The sequence below is a fragment of the Eleutherodactylus coqui genome, chromosome 2 (assembly GCF_035609145.1).
Source record: "Eleutherodactylus coqui strain aEleCoq1 chromosome 2, aEleCoq1.hap1, whole genome shotgun sequence".
Lineage (NCBI taxonomy): Eukaryota > Metazoa > Chordata > Amphibia > Anura > Eleutherodactylidae > Eleutherodactylus > Eleutherodactylus coqui.
Window position 1 is genome coordinate 244,625,839 of NC_089838.1, and position 20,885 is coordinate 244,646,723.

At 44.1% G+C, this 20,885-nt stretch overlaps 2 protein-coding genes across 2 annotated transcripts in view; one reads left to right on the forward strand and one right to left on the reverse strand.

The window, feature by feature from the left end:
- The window catches only part of ZNF710 (zinc finger protein 710), a 141,027-nt gene extending 137,035 nt beyond the window's left edge, over positions 1 to 3,992 (reverse strand). Inside the window, exon 1 of the mRNA XM_066592765.1 lies at positions 3,912 to 3,992. The gene's annotated coding sequence lies outside the window, so the exon portion shown is untranslated. The remainder of the gene's footprint in view (positions 1 to 3,911) is intronic.
- A 175-nt stretch (positions 3,993 to 4,167) lies between these two features.
- ARPIN (actin related protein 2/3 complex inhibitor) lies at positions 4,168 to 18,685 on the forward strand. Its single transcript, XM_066592767.1, has 6 exons — positions 4,168 to 4,326; positions 8,008 to 8,083; positions 11,087 to 11,219; positions 13,321 to 13,527; positions 14,895 to 15,061; positions 17,964 to 18,685. The coding sequence occupies exons 1-6, from the start codon at positions 4,235 to 4,237 to the stop codon at positions 17,970 to 17,972; spliced, it is 684 nt and encodes a 227-aa protein (XP_066448864.1). The 5' UTR covers positions 4,168 to 4,234; the 3' UTR covers positions 17,973 to 18,685.
- The last annotated feature ends 2,200 nt before the right edge of the window (positions 18,686 to 20,885 follow it).

The window sequence follows — 20,885 nt, forward strand, 5'->3', positions numbered from 1 at the left end:
TCAATTTCAGAGCGGCTTGGCCGCAGCGTGTGGACGAGATTTTTGCAAAAATCTTGTCCACTTTGTTGGCTATCCCGCAATAGAAAGCCGCGGGCGGAATGTCCGTGCAGAAAGTCTGTGAACCCAGCCTTACTGTACAAAATCAAAGTTGCTTTACCCATTCACTGGACAAGCCCAACAGGACAACTACTTTCCATAAGGACATCATAGGGCAGGGGCAGACTGAACCCTCGAGGAAAAATCCTGGTGGGCTGGTTGCACTGGCGTAACTATAGGGGATGCGGTTGGAGCCGGGCCCAGGAGCCTTAGGGGGCCCATAAGGCCTCTCTTCTCTATATAGGATGAAACTGAAAGGGAGGAGACACAGATTAGATATTAGAAAAAAAACTTTCTGGCAGTGAGGGTGATCAATAAGTGGAACAGGTTACCACGGGAGGTGGTGAGTTCTCCTTCAATGGAACTCTTCAAACAAAGGCTGGATAAATATCTGTCTGGGATGATTTAGTGATCCTGCACTGAGCAGGGAGTTGGACCCAATGATCCTGGAGGTCCCTTCCATCTCTACCATTCTATAGGAAGCCTAGTACTATGAATAAAGATTATAATTTGGTGCCCTGTTACAGGTTTTGCATTGGGGCCCAGGAGCTTTAAGTTAGACCCTGCGTTAAAAGGTTAAAAAAAGTTGGGGGCCCCCCCAAGATGAACTTTTGCACTTCTGCCCATGAGCCTTTAGCTACGCCCCTGGCTGGTTGGGTGCTGGGGCAGACATTTATTTTTTTGCTGCCATAATTGGTAAAAAGAAAAAAAAAACAACATATACTCGCCTGTGTCTCTGCTTCCGGCTCCTGACCTCTGCAATCCGCACTGCACAAGTCCCAAGCTGCTTTCCGAACTGCGCTGTTATGTGATCACTACATCCAGCATGGCAGAGCACTGGATGTAGCGATCACATGACAGCACAACGTGGAAGTCAGCATCGAGCTCGTGGACTGCAGAGGCCGGAAGCCGGGACATAGATGAGTATATGAGGGTTTTCTTGTTCAATGCAGCTAAAGCATTGGCAGAAAGCAAAATTAGTATTACCAAAAAGGGGCCAGGAGAGGCATGCTTATTAAACAGGTGTCTGGGGGCATTGGTACCACAAGGGGGCCAAGGGGCATTGGTACTAAAAGTGACATTATTATTACTAAAACGCAGACCAAGAGTGGCATTATTACTGTTAAATGGGGCCAGGAGGGGCATTATTATCGAGTAGGGGCATACAAAAGGTCACCACTCCTGTGTAGGGGCACTAAAAGTGGCACTTATTGTATGGGGCCTACAGGGATACTATTACTATGTGGGGCACCATGGATAGGGAGATTGTGTAGAAGAAAACGAAGGCAGGTGGCTGAAAAGTTGGAGTCATCAAAGATGTCTGTGTTTCAAATTCCACAGAGACAAGTTGTGAGCAGGAGAAGTCATGATGACAGTCTGGGCTAGATGGAGAAGAAAGGGGAAACATAACGATCCCAGTCAGAGTGGACATCACCAGTAATTGCAGGAGGTAATTGTAATCACTTGTACAGTCTGCAGGGCACCTGTGTACTGTGAACTGAGATCTACCACTGTATGAGGGTAACTTTGGTCTTTGTATACTTTTTTGTTCAGTAATACTGTACGGATATTATGTGGTTGGAGTCTGTGGGTATTATTTGACTGTTACATAGGCTGCCTGCACCCTGTGCCCAGCCAGCGTCCGTGTGGAAGTCTTTTATCTGTACTACGGATGGTCCGCACGGCGAGCCATCGGACATGTGCACTACAGATTTGTTTTTTTAAATTCCTGCTTTTCCCGCGTTATCACCTAGCGATGACGCAGAATACGCAACCTTTCTGCAATGTCATTGTGGAAGAGCTGCGGATCGGACGGCTTCCATTGACTTCAATGGATGCAGTCCGTGCGGAATCTGCAGAGATAGAGCATGGTGCGATTTCCCCTCCACGAGTGGAAAATTGCAATCGATTTCTGATCATGTAGAGGAAATCGCATTTTGCCATAGCATGCTATGGGCAGCATCCGCTGCAGAATCCGGAGGCGCACGCCGGCTCCAGATTCCGCAATACAAATTCGCCCGTGTGCAGCCGCCATATTGGTATTATTTGTAATATTTATCTTTCTAGTGGTTTTTAATACAGTAATAATATGCTGGTATTAGTCACTATATCATGATATTATATGATCATGGTGTGCGGTATTATTTGGTCCTCATATAGTGTTATTTTTTGTAATGGTCTTTCTTCAGTAACAGTATGGAGGTGTTATTCCATCACTATGTGGTGGTAATAGGGGATCATGGTGTGGCGGTAGTATTTGGCCCTTATATAGTGTTATTACTGGTAATGTGGGTCTTGGTATAATGGGTTCTGTACAATGACAGTATGGAGATAATTCTTTGGGCAGGGATATGATGTGTCTTTGTGCTCGTCACTTTTATAAAGAAAAACAGTTTTTTGCTTTAAACTCTGTAAAACTTTAATAATATTTATTCAGTTATTTAGTCCCACTATGGATGTTGTCCTCTTATAATGCTAAGGTATAGTCAGTGCGGTAAAGAATTATGAACTGTGCGTCTAAAACTGCAAAGCGGTATATTAAGCTGTGCTGAAGGCACCGCCTGATACTACAGTGATATGCCTGGCGGCTTGCCTAAGCTTCTGCCTGCCATGGCTACCCACTGGCATCTGCATCTGTAAAGGGCCGATGGGGACAGAGAGCCAACTCTCTCTTTAACCTCCTAGATGCTGTGGTTGCTATTGGGGCGAACAAAAAAAAAAAAACCTACAATTCTGGGATTGTGTTTTTTTCCTTTTTAATACAAGATTTACCATGTGGGATACATACAATATTTTAACATATCAGACATTAACAGATGAGGCGAATCTAATTTTTTTTCAGATATTATACTTTTTCAAATTTTTTTATGCAAAAAGAAAAAAACAAGAACTTGTTAAAAAAAAATTATTTTTTTTTTTACAAGCTCAAAAAAATCTAAAAAAGAAATGCATATGTATTGGTTTCACAAGCAGCATATTTGTGGAAGGTGCTGTAGTTTTTATTTTTGAAGCCAAAGCCAGAAATGGATTCCGAAGGAATAGGAAATATAAAGGAAGGACTGAGGCCGCTTTCACACGGCCAAGAAAATTGCGCGAGACTCACAAATCTCACACGAATATTACCCCCGTTTCTTTCGAATGGGGTCATATACATGAGCGATTTTTCCCGCACGTCGCATCCCCGGGGACATCGCACGTTCCCGAGTTCTATATTGCGCCGAGTTTCACAACCCGATATCGTGCTCTCCCCGTGAAATTAGCCTCATACTTCTCCTTCCTTCTGGATCCATTTCTAGATGGATGCTGTCCAATGTGAGCTGCGCCCGAGAATCTTGCACGCAAATCCCTTCCACCCGTGTGAATGGGCCCTTTAAATGTGATGGAGATTTGCCTCAGACTTTACCTTTTGCACTCAATACCCCAACAAGAACCGCCTGCCGCAGATATGAACATTTCCGTATGTGAGCAGGCGAAACGCGTACATAGATCGTTTGGCTTTTGACAGAACTTTCACAATTGCTGCAATTTTTTCTTATTTTTCTTATATCTATATGGGCCCCTAAATATTATAATTTACAAAACGAGTGGAGTTTTATGGGACAAAACAAAAACTGTGGCTGAGAAAACAAGAACGCGACCAGAATCTGCAGGAAGTTCGGATACAGAATTTTGCAAAGTTTGCCATTTTTCAGTTTAAAGCCTGAACTGATACATTATAATTAAAATTCAGAAAATGAATTAAAAGACAAAGCATTTTATTTCTGGCCAGTTCCATGGATGAAAGAGCCATAATGACATACCTGAGTTTAACTTACCTGCAGCCATTCTATATACAGTGTGTACGCCACCCCTATTACCTGCTGACATGGCTCTGGCCAGTGGGGGAATAACACTACAGACCGTACCATGTGCGCCGAGTCGCGGGGGAGTCCTGTGAATATAATGCATATATAGTAATGTACTGTATAGATTACATTAGCGCTTTATAATGACGGGCGCAGTATAGCCGGGGGGTGGGTGAGCGCTAATATCATGGACACTACTAACAGCGGCCGGGCGGGTCACCTCCACAGCCGGCATCCCCGCGCCGCTCCCACCGCCGTCTCCTTCCGGCCTGAGTTGGGAGGCTGCTGAGAGGATGAGTCGCATCTATCACGATAGTGGGCTGCAGAATAAGGCCGTGCACGACGAGCGGGTGTGCGGCGACTGGCAGCCGGCCGTGTACCAGAGGTATGACCGGCGGGGGCAGCTATAGAAGATGTCCTCCGGCTGTGAGGGATATGTCGCACATTATTAGCTGCGCCTTCCCGACATGTCCCGAGCACTGCACATATTGCGATACATAAGCAAAAGGCTTCTTCAGACGACTGTATACGTAAATGCGTGCGCCGCGGTGCAACATATTTGCGCATGAACGAGGTTGGATGCGGCGGACCTTCACACGTATTCCTGTACATTTTGCGCACGCAGGGCCGGTTCACACGCGGGATTTCAGTGGCAATTTAAGCCTAATGAGGTCCGGATATGTTCGTTAGCCCCATGATTTGCGCAGTGTTTCACGTTTCCGCATTGGCGCACCTTCCATAGACTTCTAAGGGGCCTTTGCTGCGCAAAACGCAGGAAAATACAGCAAGTGCTACGTTTTTTCGCGTGCACAAAACATGCTCATGCCGACGGACCCGTTGAAACCACTGGGTTCTATTCTCTGTGTTTGGAACACGTATATTTTATTTGCGCAAATACGGGGTTGTGTGAAGGAGCCCTCGGGGCCCCCTCATGCCAACGTATTTGCCCGTGCGATACGCAAAGAATAGAGCCCATTGATTTTGTGGGTTCATTCTCATTTGCCTTTTCTCACACAGATGTCTGTTAAAACGCCGCTTTTTTTGCGTTTGACAGCGTTTTTTTAAATGCACCCAATCCTAACAATGTGCGATGAGGTGCGTCACAAAGCGATGAAACGCATCAAAATAGAGCAGACAGAGTTCAAAAATTGCAACATTCAAACGCTTAGCGTTTAACAACACCTAGTGCGATGTTTCAAATGCCGCGCCAAATACTGCAAAAAAACGGTGTTTGAGAGCCACCCTTTTTTTTTGCATGCGAAAAACCGCGGCATGCTTTATTTTTGGGCGCATTTGCACCAAAGGTCCCCATAGAAATCTATTTGGGGTGCGCAATTTTGCGCACTCAATACTTGTGCAATCGGATAATACGCTGCGCAATTTTCCCAGGAAAAAGAGCACACCTCGGACTCCTGAGGCGCAATAGCCTTTAAAGTCACCGCCGGGGTGCGAACTGGTCCTGCAAGCGCAAAAACAACAGTAATATGCACAAAAGTGTGTCCACGGCGCAAAACACTGCTCAGACAAGCGTCTTTGCGCATCCGCTCGTTTGAAGGGCCTTTAACCCTTAGTCCCCATTCACAGTGAAGCAGAGGCAGCTGAAGTGCTGCCGCGTGTTGCGCTATGTCGCCCAGGAGAATGTTGGTTGGGATGACAGGAGCTGAACGGACTCCATTACGGTCTGCGTGGTGTCGTTCGCCACGTGCCGCATCCTACGGTTTCAGTGCTTCCATTGTTCGCGCCTCCTTCCACACGATCTCTAAGTGTGCTGCGCACGTACTGCAGACAGAGCACTACTGTAGGGCGCTCTCACACAAGTGTTGGTAAGAGCGCCCCTTTTTTTCGTGCGGCGTCTTTGTGAGCGTTTGCCTGCATTTTAATGCGATTTTCACTTGTTTCAATAGTAGTAAAAAAATAGAGAATCGCATCACACTGGCATAAAAATGGCATTTACATGCTGGTGTTATGCGATATTGTTTATCTCTAGGGATGAGCGAGTATACTCGCTAAGGCACTACTCACTCGAGTAATGTGCCTTAGCCGAGTATCTCCCTGCTCATCCCTAAAGATTGGGCGGGGAGCTGCGGGGGAGAGCAGGGAGGAACGGAGGGGAGATCTCTTTCTCCCTCTCTCCCCCGCCCCCCGCCGCAACTCACCTGTCAGCTGCGGCGCTAGCCGAATCTTTAGAGACCAGTGGGGAGATACTCAGCTAAGGCACATTACTCGAGCGAGTAGTGCCTTAGCGAGTATACTTGCTCATCTCTATTTATCTCCCATAGGGAGTAATGGGTGGTGCTTGAACAGAATTGGCCGAAAATTGGACATTTTGCAGCAATTTTTTAATCTCTCACAATCGGTGCAAGCGATAAATTAACTATTGCAATCAAGTTCCGTCCTTTTCACCGAACTCATGCAGTACAATAGTGAATATAGCCTATGTTCTCATGAAGAGCTGGTCCCTACTATAGACGCCCAACACACGGATCACCGACTGCCGCCAGACGCGCTGTTTCTTTAGTTCGCACTTAGAAACCCAGTAAGACTCATGGGCCCCAGTGCAAAAGTTGGCCTTCCCTCTCCCCCTGCCCAGCTTCTCTTCATGGCCACAGCTAGTCCATAGCTCTCAGCTGCATCGCTGGGTCTGTTCAATGACTTTACTGCCCCTTGCAGTGCCACACAGAGTAGTGGTGCCCACTGTTATGTCCCACAGGGTACTAGAGCCTCCTTTTGTGGCACCACACATTAATAATTCCCTCACAGTGCACACCACCAAAAATAATTCCCCTTATCTGCTGCTCAAAAGTAATAACCCCTTCCCCCTTTCTTTCACCAACCCCGCGAAAAGCCATCCAATTCAGTCATCAGTTTCTCACATAGCACAGCGGAGTGTATACAGCATATATGTAGTGCTGATGGCATGGGCAGGAGTCAGGATATGCTGTATACGCTCTGTCACGTATGTAATGAAGGAGCTAGACAGACTTGTGGGGACATTTTGCTGGTAACTAAGAGACTTGCCAGAATTGCGGAGGGCTTCTGTTTTTCCGGGAGCCTCACGGGCTGAGTTAAAGCTCTATTCACATAGTACAAGTCCCAGACTATCTACAGCTGAGCCATAGAGATGAGTGAAGGGACGGTGTGCAGGAATAACCACCACTCTGTTCATATGGGGAGACGCGGGACCGCCGTTCTTGTGATCAGTGGGGGTCCCAAAATTTGGACCCCCAGCAATCCTACACTCCTCACCTATCTTGTGGGGAGATAAGTTGTTTTGGTAGGTCAACCCCATTTAAAGATGTCCTTTGATCAGTGGAGATGGCTGCATAGCTTTGAAGCTGTGGCCCGCTGACTCTTCTCACACTTCTTTATTCTTTTTTTCGCTCCCCGTCCCATTGCCTCGTACTCACCTTTGTTAGATTCATCTCCCGTCGCTTAGAATCTGTCAAGTGGGTGTTCTATTCCATTCACAGGCAGTGGGTGACGTCAGGTTTCCTTTGCCCACTGACAATGATTGGACGAGACCGCCCAGTTGACTCAAAGTGCCAAGAACCGAATCTACGGGTTATATAGAAGGGGATGTACAAAGTTAGAAGAGGTGTAATAGAGTCATTGGGGCAGCAGCTGCAAAACGATGCTGCAGGCTCCTCTGAACAAAAGGTATCCCAGGTCCTCTTGAAGAAGCTAATCGCATAGTATAAGCCCTCGGCAATTTCTAGCAGTCCCATAGGGATGAATGGAGCAATAGTGTCCATGTTTGTGTGCCGTTCCATTCATATGGAGATGCTCAAGACTACTCATGCGTGTACTGCATGGACCCTGCACATTGCATTTAAATGGGCTAGAATAGGGCATGCAGCAATGCTTATAAAATTGCTCATGTACATATATAGCCTCATAGGCTATAATAGGTTTGTGTTCTGTCCATGAAATTACACAGCACATGAATGGGAAATATGCCTGTCTGAATGGGTCCTTATGGAGAACTTATCAGTAGATCCATCCAGTTCCAGGAAGATGCATACCTATGCTGCGTATGAATACTATATTGTATATTTTGTTTCTCTAGTGGACCGGGCGTTCTTGTGGAAGGGACACTGGTGGATTATTCTCGACATACTATCACAGACAGTAAAGGGAAGAAGGTGAGTAGACCATCCATATTATTATATATGTGAAAGTAACTGTCTGCTTGTTATCTTCTCATGGCTAAACCGCTGAAGTGATTTTGATGAAATTTGGCAGGGAGATAGCTTGCATCTTGGGGAAGGACATGGGCTATGTTTTAGCCTGAAAATTATAAAGCATGTACGAGGTATCCGTTTGCATTTTGACCAAAACACGTAAGCTGACAAGCCCTAGACTTACGAATCCCTAGACTAACAAGACAACTACAACAAAGGAAAAGGGAACCCTATCTACAAGTGGGGCGATCGTCCCAATAGGAATGGCCCTATGCTGGATACCTAGGGGCCAACTATCTTCCCCTAGATGGTAATAAGCTGGAGCACCAGAGAAGGGAAATACAACATAATACACCCCAAATGCCTACTAACATACTGAACAAGACAGCTCACACCTAGTGTAGTCAACACCTACATACATACACAGAACATGTCCGTGTTCACACCAAGTGACTGCAACAAAAAGGGAACACCACACAGAACAAGTCTTTGTTCACACTTAGTGTAGTCTACGCCTTCAGACATACACTGAACAGGACCCTGTTCACACCTGACGTCTGCTCAGTTCACAGACAGATGGAAACCCCACTCAGAACCTCATGCATAGATAAACAGGAGCTAGTTCAAGTGTCCACACACTGAGAAGGGACAGGAGCATCAGATATCACCCATCTTACAACGTACAGGCTATTAGATGTCTGGAGGCCGCACCTGATAAAAGGGAAGGGAGACGGGGAGATCAGGTGTCCAGACCATCTTCAGGGAAGGTGGGGAAACAACTCAAACCAGCATCATGCATGACACAAAACACTAAGTACTGAGAGGGAATGATGTAAATGGATAAATGTCCACCCTCTAGTAAAAGTGGCTGGAACTTATTTGCACAGACCGGTGGTGATTGGCAGGCTGGAGCCACACCCAGCCAACTCAATCATCCCACACCTGTGGAAGTGTGAGCCTGGTAACTCATAGAACTACAGGTCCCAGGAGCAACATGTAACAGTATGCCTTTACAGCCACATCCAATGCTGATTATTGTGGTGTTTTTATTTATGTCCCTCCTCCTCACCCCGTTCACCTCACTGTGGCTTACTGCACCCCTCCCACGCAGTGAGGAGGAGAATGGAGCAGCAGTTGTGTATGCATGATGCCACTTCATGTATCTTCAGTGATGCTGATGGAGAGTACTAAAACTCGGCTATTTCGGTCGGCCTCATTGAAATGAATGGAACGTCGCTGCACATGTATGACCACTGTTCCGTTCAATTTGCCGTCACTGGAGCAATCCCGCAGTGGTGAGAAGAGAGGTACACGGGACCTTCGTTTTTGGGATTGGTGGAGGCTCCCTAGAAGCTATTCTTTTTTTAGAGGGGAACCCCTCCATACACATAGCACCCAACAGAGCCTTTATCCCAGTACACAAAGGCCAAGAAGAAGGTGACTACCATGCCACAGCACAAGTCTAGTATTTTTTTCCTTAGGAATATCATATTTTTATGTATTTTGCATATCCCTTCAGCCTTCCTATCTGCATTTTTTTTTTTTTTTTAATGGCTCCAAATTTTTCTTTATTAGTCTTCAGTAAAGTTCTTTGAACGGTGCTGAATTCTGCTTCCAATATGCAGCTGGAATATTGATTAATAAGGACGGGAGTGAGGTTTATAGATTGTGCTAAGGAGGCTAAGTTTACTCAAATAGTTCTCTTTTTATATTCCCGATGTCTTGCAGTCAGGCGGCAGCATGTTGTATTGATTTTTAGCTGTACAATCATATCCACACAATTCTGTAGACGATATGGTGAATGCTGCGCCGCTAAGCTAGGAAGATCAATTCTGCTGCTTACAAGTAGTCGCTTGTCTGTTTCCTGGTGTTCGCTTGTGTGAAGTGCTTCCTTTTTTATTTTTTTTACTTTTTTTTGCTGTTTGTTTTAGCTTTTTATTTTTATGTTATTTCTCTATGTGCTTTCTGAAATTTCCAACAGGATGTGAGTAAAGAGCGAGATCAAAATAAAAGATGTTTTTAATGGAGCGTGGAAATAAAGTCTTTGTTCAGAGATGAAAATACATGCCCGGAGCTGGGGAAAAAGAGATCGCGTAATGATCCTTCTGACACGTACAATCAGATCTCCCACTAACTGCAGCTTCACTACGCGCCATCGATGCACTAATAGGAATGGGGCTGCCAATCTTTCTAAGATAGAGCAACAATGTAACAAATAGCAGATGATAGTGTAGCTTTGGCAATGCCAGGGTCTGTGGATTTCTCACTTCTAACAAATGCCTTCTTCATGTGAAAGATGGAAAGAATTGTGTGTCACCTTCATGATTAATTGGGCATTTTTTGGTGCTGTTTCAGGATGCTGTCACACATGCTGTTTTGATGCAGTTTTTGATAGTGGATAGAGATGAGCGAACGTACTCGTTACGAGTACTTACGCACCCGAGTACCGCCATTTTCGAGTACTGCAGTACTCGGGCGTAAAGATTCGGGGGGCGCCGTGGCGGCACGGGGGGTAGCAGTGGGGAGTGGGGGGGAGAGGGAGAGAGAGAGGGCTCCCCCCTGTTCCCCGCTGCTCCCCCCCCCCCCCACACCGCCGCGCCTCTCCCCGCCCCTCGGCGCCCCCCGAATCTTTACGCCCGAGTACTGAAGTACTCGAAAATGGCGGTACTCGGGTGCGTAAGTACTCGTTACGAGTACGTTAGCTCATCTCTAATAGTGGATTATAAAAAGGCCAGAAGCAGAGTCTTTCCCATATATTGTCCTATGTGTATAACCTAGTCCCGATGGTCAACAACTACATTACAATGCATATGGCAAAATGGCTTTTGCAGGAAACCTCCTGTTTAATCCCTGATCAGTTGTTGACCTTTAAAAGGTACTTATAATGAAAGAAATACCTCCTGCGTGATACGACTTTGTGTTTTTCCATTTGACTATTCTTTTTCCTGTCTTGTGGCATTATAGGAGCGATGGTACATTCTCTACGTGAGACCAAACAAAATACATCGGAGGAAGTTTGACAGTAAAGGAAATGAAATTGAGCCTAACTTTAGTGACACTAAGAAAGTGAACACTGGCTTTCTGTTGTCTTCTTACAGTAGGTATTATATATACGGTATGTTTTCTTCAATAATAGTGCTTTAAGAGAACTAAAATAGCAGTTTCCTGTAACTGTTGTTATTGCCAATATAAAGATATAGACTTAAAAATATATATAAATGTGAGTGATTAACGTAATAAACATTTATGAGTTCACATTGCATCTAAACAGTCAGCTGGAAAGGGGCAACCCTTCATTCCCCCCCCCCCTTCCTCCCCAAACACTTTTCAGGGATATACTGCAATACTGAAGCAATATATTGTAGAAGTGATCAAACAATCACAAGTTCAAGTCCCCATATGGAGATTAAAAATCCATAAAATAAGTTAAATAACTTTCCAATTCACTGTCTGACGTCTAAAGACATTCTGATTGAAGGCTGTTTAGTTTCCAATGTCGGAAGACCTTCCGCAGGGTATTCTTACTGTATATTACTGGCCGCTCCGTTGTCAGGGGCCTCTCCAGCGTGTCCAATACCACAGTACTGGCTCTAGCCAGCAGGTGGCGCCATTGTATAATGGCAGAAAGGGAAAAACCCCTAGGAAACCCTGAATCCAAAATTGGATTGCAAAGGGTTAAAATATATTTTTTTAAAGTAAAATAAAACTAAACCCTTTGCCATTTCTCACATCAAAAAAGTCCAAACTATTAAAATATATAACAATTTATTCTACACGGTACACATATTAGATTAAAAATAAATAAGTAAATAAAGCCAGTATTGTTTTTTTTTTCTGGACATCCCTTCTTTTAAAAAAGTTGAATAAAAGTGATCAAAAAGTCAAATGTACCCCAGAATGTTACCAATAAAACAACAAGTTTCCCTACAAAAAAAGAAGTCGCATCAACAGACAAATAAAGTTATGGGCCTCAGAATATGGTGACAGAAGCTATTTTTCTTGTTTAGAAGTAATAATAGATAAAAAAAAACTGTCTGAATTTGGTATTGTCACGTTTGTAGTGGCGCACAGAATGAAGCTAACGTTATTTTTGCTGCACCATGAATATTGTAAAAACAAAACCCCAAAACACAGGAGCAATTGTAGTTCTTACTTCACTTAAAAATGTTTAAAAGTTTTTCATTACATTTGATGGTCCAGTACAAATAATTATTACAACAAAGCTCTTGCCATAGAAAAGACAGGCCCTCTTAAAGGTGTGTTGGCAGAAAGATATAGAAGTCAGAGCTGCTAAAAAGTGTGCAAGCAAACATCAAAAAAGAAAATTTGAGAAATTCCTGGTCTTTAATGGGTTAAAGGCTATGAACACCTTGGGGGTATGCCTATATCTACATGCACATGTAGTCACAAAATCATCCAAGCGCTAAAGACTTAAAATCACCACGATCCAAATGCTGTAAACGGTCTGATCTAGGCGGGGCTCACATGGACGGAACGGATTCCGTCTGTGAGCCTGGCCGGTCACCCTGCATACTTGAATTTCCTGTATTGTGGATGACCACGGCGGCTCACCGTGAGTTATGTGTAGTACAGTTTGTTTTTTTTTCTTCAGTGTTTGTATTTCCCTCGCCATTGCTAAGCGCTGACACAAGTACCCACAGCCCATACGCAACATTAATTGCTTGTGGACTGCAGGTTGGACGGCATCCATTGACTTCAAAGGAGGTCGTCTGCGGCAAAATAGAGCATGCTCCGATTTTTCCTCTGCTCGTGGAATACACTGTTCGTATCCGTGAGTGTGAAGAAAAATTGAAAGTTGATGCCTTTCAGTGCCCGTGTTTTGCCGCGGATCATCCGCATGGATTCCACAATTGGAATTTGTGTGAGACTCCCCTAAGACCATGAAGTGACTAGATGTGTAACTGCTTAGCTTAAAGAGCATTGGTCTAAACAGTGCAGTGGGCTAAACTTTAACATTTGTAGCTTTTATTAAAGGCTTCCATAAAAGCTGTGTGATTTAAAGTTGAACTTCTCTTTATTCTTTTGTATCTTGTACTGCCTAGCACTTCCTTGCACAAGTTAGGTGAGCTGGATCGAATTCCTGCATGTATGCGGATTTTCTTATTCTTACTCCTGAAATATGACATATCGGTAACTACATGTTCTGGTGGTTTCGGTAACTATATGTTTTTCACTAGAGGTGGAAGCAAAAGGTGAAACAGACAGACTGCAAACAGAAGAGCTGAAACATCTTATTAACAAGGAAGAGTTGGTGAAAATCAGTCTGAAGTTTACCCCCAAAGACAGCCTTGCATTTTGGCTGCCAGAGGCTGAAATGGAGAAGACTGAACTGGAGTTTGGTGAACAATTACGTGTGAAAACCTTGGGAGATGGACCCTTTATATGTAAGCTTGTTGTTCTAGTAATACAGAATATGCAGAAGCTCTATTGTAACTTAAGCCCCATTTACACGCAAAGATGATCGCACAAAATTCGTTCAAAAGATAGCTTGAATGACAGTTTGAGCCATCATTTTGCATAGCTACTTATGGGCACTACTGCCTATTAGTAGCTTATTAACTTAATTTGCGTGCAAATGAGCCTCGCTTCGCTGTATCCAGATAACAGCAGGTGGTCGGTTATCTGCATAGAGCTCCTTTGTTCTCCCGCGGGACAGCAGCTGAAAACAATATTATCAGCGCTCCCATGGAGAATCACAGCGAGCAGTCCTTGCTATCCTCTGCCTAGCCGAAGGATGGTTTTTATGCTGAACTAAAAATCATTGTTCGGCTGAAAAGCAAACAATGGTAGCATTTACATGCAATGATTATCGCTCAAAGGACATCGTTTGAACAAATTTTGAACAATAATTGTGTGTAAATGGGGCTTTAAAAGCAACATCTTAGAATCTCTTTGTTGAATGTTTTGTTAATCAGTTGCAGCAAACATAGTGATAGTCTGGTTTGATGGCTGAATAGTGTTTAGCTATTGTCTATACTAGTTCACATTATACTTGTCTCCCCATTTCCTCCCCTCTAAGTAAGCTCCTGTCGTCACACTGAAGATTCTGCTGTATTCATATGACTTTGGTCAAATGCAAATGGCCGGGTGAAATTCCTCATGCGGGCTCCCACAACGGAATCAGACCCTGTGCTGGCTGGTGACCCCAGCATACCTGTCTGGATTGGTCTTCTGTGTGCTGCAGATGTGCCGACCGGCTCACATGCAAAGCGCAGAGAATGCTGCATCGTCAATTACGTGGATCTGCAGCGATTTCGAAATTGAGATTTCGGAATCGCTGGGGATTGGATGGCTTCCATTGATTTGCAATGTAAATAGAGCATGCTGCGATTCTTTCTCCACAAGTGGAACTCGCATGTGATTTCCACTCATGTGCATGGAAGGATCATTTTACATTGCATGCTATGGACGGGCATTGCTGCGGAAACCGCGGCCAGACGCCCGCCGCGAATTCCGCATCAAAAGTCCACCCATGTGCATTGGGCCTTTATGAATTAGCACATTCACTCTAAAGTCACACAAACCAGTTGCAGTTTTCTGTTTAGGTGATATTCATAGGCTATCATGTTAAAAACTGGACTCCGTGGGATGGAATTACATAGTCTACGGCACTGAAAAAAACTGAAGTAGACAGCGGCCAAACCTTTTCCTATTCAGGTAGCATTCTTTTCATGTTTAATGCTAGTGGTGTGCCTCCATGCTATGTCAGTGCTGCCAACACCAGCCTTAAGTAATATGTTTTCTCCTATAGTTTCCTTGGCAAAAATTGACAGTGGAACAGTAACAAAATGTAATTTTGCTGGAGATGCCCAGACTGGAGCTTCCTGGACAGACAACATAATGGCCAATAAATCTGGCAGTGCTGAGCCCGCAACTGAGACCCGTGGACAAGGTGATGGGGCTGAAGATGATGAATGGGTATGAGCATAATAATACTCCAGTAACCAGTATACTTTTAAAAGGATAGGTCCCTTTCTAAATGTAAATGTTATATAACAAAAAGTTACACAACTCTTAGGCCACTCTCACACACATGTGCTTTTTACTGCGATTACCGTTGTGGTAATTGCAGTATAACGTTCACATTGATTTCATGAGGCCTTGCAGACATTCGCTTGAATGCCGAGATTTTTGAGCGCTGTCTGCTCTATTTTGCTGCGTTTTTGCGCTTTTTAACGCACCTCATCACCCATCACAATGATGGGGTGCGTTAGAAACCGCTGTTGGACACAGTGACCTGCATCTGAAAATGGCAGTAAAATTACAGCGTTTTGCAAACGCTGTGTGTGAGAGTAGCCTTAGAAAGCAGTGCTATGAGGCACAAGACCTGTTTATGGCTTCATAATTTAGACATCTGACAGTCTAAGGGAATGGGTGCAGGTTTTATGCAGCAGAAAATCCACACCATTAGGTTGGGTTCACACGGGGCGGATTTGCCGCGGAAATTCTGTGCAGAATTTCGCCGTGACAAATCCGCATACGGCCGCTAATCCCAGGATTAGCCAGCCATGTGGACGAGATTTCTCAGAAATCTCGTCCACACGGGACAGCAAATCCGCTGCGGCTAAGCCAGCAGACGCCGCGGATTTGCCGACCGCAGCATATCCATTTTATTTCTGCTGCGGACGCGCTCTCCTCTATGGGAGCGCCGGCCGCAGTGGAAGAGCGAGCAGCTGGGCCGCTTCAAAGCCGCGGCGGGTTTTGCAGCAGTGGTTCTCCCGGCGGAAATCTCGCAGTTTTTCGCTGCGGCCAAACCGCGAGATTTCCGCCGAGAATCCGCCCTGTGAGAACCCAGCCTTAGTGTGGATTTCGATGCAGATTTTGACGCAGATCCCAGGAGACTTTAAACCCTTCAATTGAAAGGGTGAAATCTGCTTTGGATCTGTGGTAAACTATACGTCAAAATCCGCACCAAATGGTACTGGCATTTGATGTAGACTTCTATGCAGATCTGCACCAAAATCCACAGAGCAAAATATGGTGCAGATTTGGGTGCAGATCCGAACCAAGATTCACTACATGTGAATGCACCTTAAGGGTATGTTCACACGGCATGTTTGAAAAGGCGGAAAAAACATGCCCCTGTGAATTTCATTTTTTAGGCACCGCTACGTGTTTAAATACATGCGCAAACCTGATGCCGTGTATTTTAACTTATATTTTGTTAAGTCCCATTGATTGCAAAGCCACAATCCAACTCGCACATCACTTCTTTTTTTTTTTTTCCGCGACATGTATTTTAAATACATATTGGGAATAAGTGTGTTGTCAAGACGGGGACAATGCTGCCATTACAAATCAATTGATCATGTTTTGTAAGCAAATTTTGGCGCAAGATACACCCCAAAATACACCCTGTGAACATACGCTAATAATGCAGAACACAGCAGGAAGTCGGAGACCTTCAGACTACAGTAAGTAGATCACTTTCTATGGTAGTTGTGTTACAGCTACGTACCATTTGGAAGCTGTGCAGAGCTGTAATACAACTATATGCACAAGTGTTTAATTAAACTCTTACCTACTCATAGATCGCTTCATTACACTCCCCTAAAACCATTTTTTTCTACCGTTTGTACCTTCATTGCTATAATTGTAATGAAGAAATATTGCGGCATCCGTATTCTCCATGTAGGAGTTTATTTGCTGCCATTTACTTGGAACAATTGTAGATATTTTCATATTGTTCAGATTTCCTGTCTTTGTCTATTGAAGGGCACAGATTACTGGCTCCTTAATCACATAATGCTACTAAAATAGAGCTGCAGATAACACTATTATTTTGACATTTTAATCTAATGTGAATTGTATTTGTGGTCTGCTGGTCTCATGGGGTTTGTGGCTCTAATACAATCCAACATTTTTATACACTATTTTCAAGGATGTTCAGAAGTAATAAATGTTGGGTGCCAGATGTACTGTACAAAGCTACTGGACGCATAATATCTCCACATATACAGCACCTGATGAAGCCGGCCACCATGTATACACTACAGTGGAAGCACTATTGCAGCTCACTACAAAATACAGCATGAGCTCTTAAGCTAAGCAATTTTATCAGCATAGCAGTAGTGGTCCGCTGTGATCTGGTACCCAGGAAACCAAAGAAACGTGGACAATTCCATTATAAATCGTGCAATTAGTTAGAATCCGTTATAAAGTGGATCTTTCATATTCATCATAGCCTGAAAAATCATGCCAGTGTGACCGTGCGTGGGTATTGCCTATAGCAACTAGATTTTTAGAACGGCACCACAACAATAACAAGTGTTTTTTATTGAATCTGCAGACTTTTCACACTGGCGTAACAAAAAAAAAAAGACTGTATTGCTTCTAGAAAAAAACAATAGGCGTATTTCTAACTGTATGGAGCTCCATTAGCATGCCTGTATTGTATCTGCTTGTATTGTCTGCAAACATTCTTCTGTATGATGCAAATTACAGTCCTCTATTCTCTCTACCTACTTAAAGGGGTTGTCCCACAAAATGAAGTAAAGGTAAACACTTCTGTATGGCCATATACATGCACTTTGTAATATACATCGTGCATTAAATATTGGCCATACAAAAGTTATACACTTACCCCCCTGTGTTGGCGTCCCCGTCTCCATGGCGCCGACCGAATCCTTCTCCTGGCTGAAATAGACGCACTTGCGCAGTCTGCCTCTTCTGTCCCGTTGAAGGGGCCGCTCCAGCGTGCTCGCGCCGCACAGGTTGTCTGCGCATGCACAGATCAGCTACATGATGCCCTTTACATGTTGATGCCATTTTACATAAGCTTGATTGCTCATTGTGTAATGTTTGCCTATTTATTTTACAGGATGATTAAAGGATCCACCGATGATTTACTACAGATGGAACAAAGCTCCCAAGCTTTTCTTTGACGGGTTGTTTGCCTATAATGTACTGACACGACCAAATCCAACATTTATCCATTTCAAGCATGACACGGCTTGCTGCCTTGGTTATCATTTTGCCCCTGGCATGACAGATGTGGACATTCAGTGGACTGATCCTTCATATCCACTTTGAGTGTTCATCATTTGTAGGCCAGAACACATAGCAATATACTTTTTATGATTTTTCTCTGTATGTTAGATAGACCATCTTGGTTCAATAAGATTTACATGCCAATGCCGAGGGCTTCTCCACTACATGTCCTTGGCGGTTATACTTAAAGATAGAGCTGCACTTGCTTTGCATTATTGATCATGCGGGCAGTGCCAGTCTTTCGTAGGATAAAGCTTTCCTTTACTGGGAAATGTTTTTGGCAACAGACTGGTGCTGCATTGCCATGCCCAGTATATAAGGGTGGCACTTAAATGTCATGTAGACTTTCTTATATACCATGCTGTGTTTAGTTGACGACTCTGTCCTGTGATGAGGAACACATTTTTTTGCTCTGTGAAACATGTTCTTTGTATTCTAAATTTGGGATTTCTTTTCCATTTACACGATTATAAGAAAAATGAGTGTATTTGTAGTAACATCTATTTGTGATGATCTTCTGGTATATTTTTCTATAAAACTCTATAAAGTCAATCATTTGTGCTGTGTGCCTTCTCTTTTTTCAGAGATGTGTGGAAATTGATAAAAATGAAGATTTGGATTGGCGCTGTATCCGGGTTCAGACGGGTTTTTTATCTTCTCCATTTTAAAACACTGCAGTCTGGACACCGTGAACAACGCTGCTATACATTGTTTGACTCCAGCCTGCGGTCACTTTCACGTGGCAATACTTCGGTCAGTATCTTGCATCAGTATTTATAAACTAAAGCCAGGAGTGGATCCAAAACACAGAAGAGGTGCAAATCATTGTACTTTCTCACCATCGGTGCCATTGTTAGTTTTGGCTTAACTACCGATGTAATAAACTAATCACTAAAATACTGCTGTGGGAAAGTGGCCAACGGCTGGTTGTCACATGAGTGTATTATAGGTGTATCTATACATCGTTAATATGGACAAGTGTTTTGGCCCGACCACAGATCTCCTGACCCGAACATGGAGCAGCATTGGTCCGAAGATCTGTCGGGTCTTCTGTATTACAGATGCATAAATGTACCTGTTATATGCTTGTGTGGAACCCACCTAAAGGTGAGTTTAACAGAAATCAGAAGGGTAACCATGCAATCGCTGGGGTTTCTTTAATCAGCTGATCAGTGGGGTCTTGGGTGGCGGCCTTTCACTAATCAGATATTGATGGCTATCCTGAAGGTAGGCCAACCATTTTTAAGAGCTGGATAACTCCTTGACATCAAAGGAGCTACGTGTACGTCCTCCAGCATGGGGTTTGTATGGAGCAGAATCGGTAGCCGCTCTAGCTCCATACACCACGGTTATCGTCTGTCTTTGACCCAATGTCCACTTGCATGCACGGATTCCACTGCTGAATCCCAGCAGAATCCTGCCGTGCCCACAGGCACAGCAGGAAAAGACATTTTCTTACCTGCCCAGATCCAGCGCGGGTTTCCTCAGTGCCTAGCTGTATTTTTTTTCTTCAGCACGGATCTTCTTTCTTCAGCATTTTTTCTGCTGATCCGCGGCAAGTCCACAGTGACTGCTATTGCTGTGCCGTAGATCGGACGGCTTCCATTGACTTCAATGGAAGCCATCATGCAAGATCTGCAGAAAAATGGGGCATGCTGCGATTGCTTCCTGTACATGCGATCCGCACGCCGGGAAAAAAAATCATATCCGCATGCTTTGAATTGTTTTGTGGATGCTAATGCATCCCTATGGTCGGCTTGATTTGCGGATCTCCAACGCGGGTTCCACAAATCAAATCCGCCCGTGGACTTTCAGCCTTTGCCAGCTGACCATCACTGACAACAGCCACGGTCAGCGCTAATGTTGATCACAGATGTTCACTTTTAAATGCTACTGTCAATGCTGACAGCAGCATTGAAGTGCCCTGATTTGGATTCGGGGAAACCCAAACTGAATTCCCCTCCTGACCCCCGGAGAAGATATCGAGAGTTGACATTTGGTTGTCATGGCTTCCCAGGGTCTTCTCAAAGCCATGTATTGCCAAACTAAATAAATTTGATATTGTTCCAATCGTACTGACCCATGGAATGACGTCATGTCATTTTTGCTGCAGTGTGTATGATATAAAAACAGTACGCCACCAAAAATTAAAATAGCATTTTTTTTTTCCCATTTCACTCCACTTAGAGAAGTTTCTAAAAGTTTTCAGTACATTGTATGGTACATTACATAGTACTATTCAAAAAGACGACTCGTCCCACAAAAAACAAGTCCTCGGAGAGCTACGGGGAGGAGAAACCCCCTGCAAAAAAAAAGGCTGCATCTGTAAGGGGTTAAGCATAGAAGTTGAAAAAGGAAGGACCGTTGATGATGGGTTTTCACAGCTCTTCATCTTGTAGTTTCTACAGACATTCCAGGTAGAATATGTCCCTGCTGTGTGAACTTACCCTTCTGGTACTCCCTTCTGAACAGAACTTGCTGACGGTAATCTAAGGGTACGTTTACATGACACTTGGCTGCACAGCTAGAATCCTGTTGGAAACCTCACTCAATTTTATCACTAACGGCTAAGGCTCTGCTATATGCTTACAACCCCACAGATTTTACAGGGGGGACATATAAAATAAATGCTTCACCTGTAACAAATGCACATTTGAAAACCACATTTTTAAACTTCGCAGCAATTTGTCATGTAAATGTACCCTTGGTTTTTAATGTCAGGTAAGTTGTCATTTTTGGAAACTACGACTGA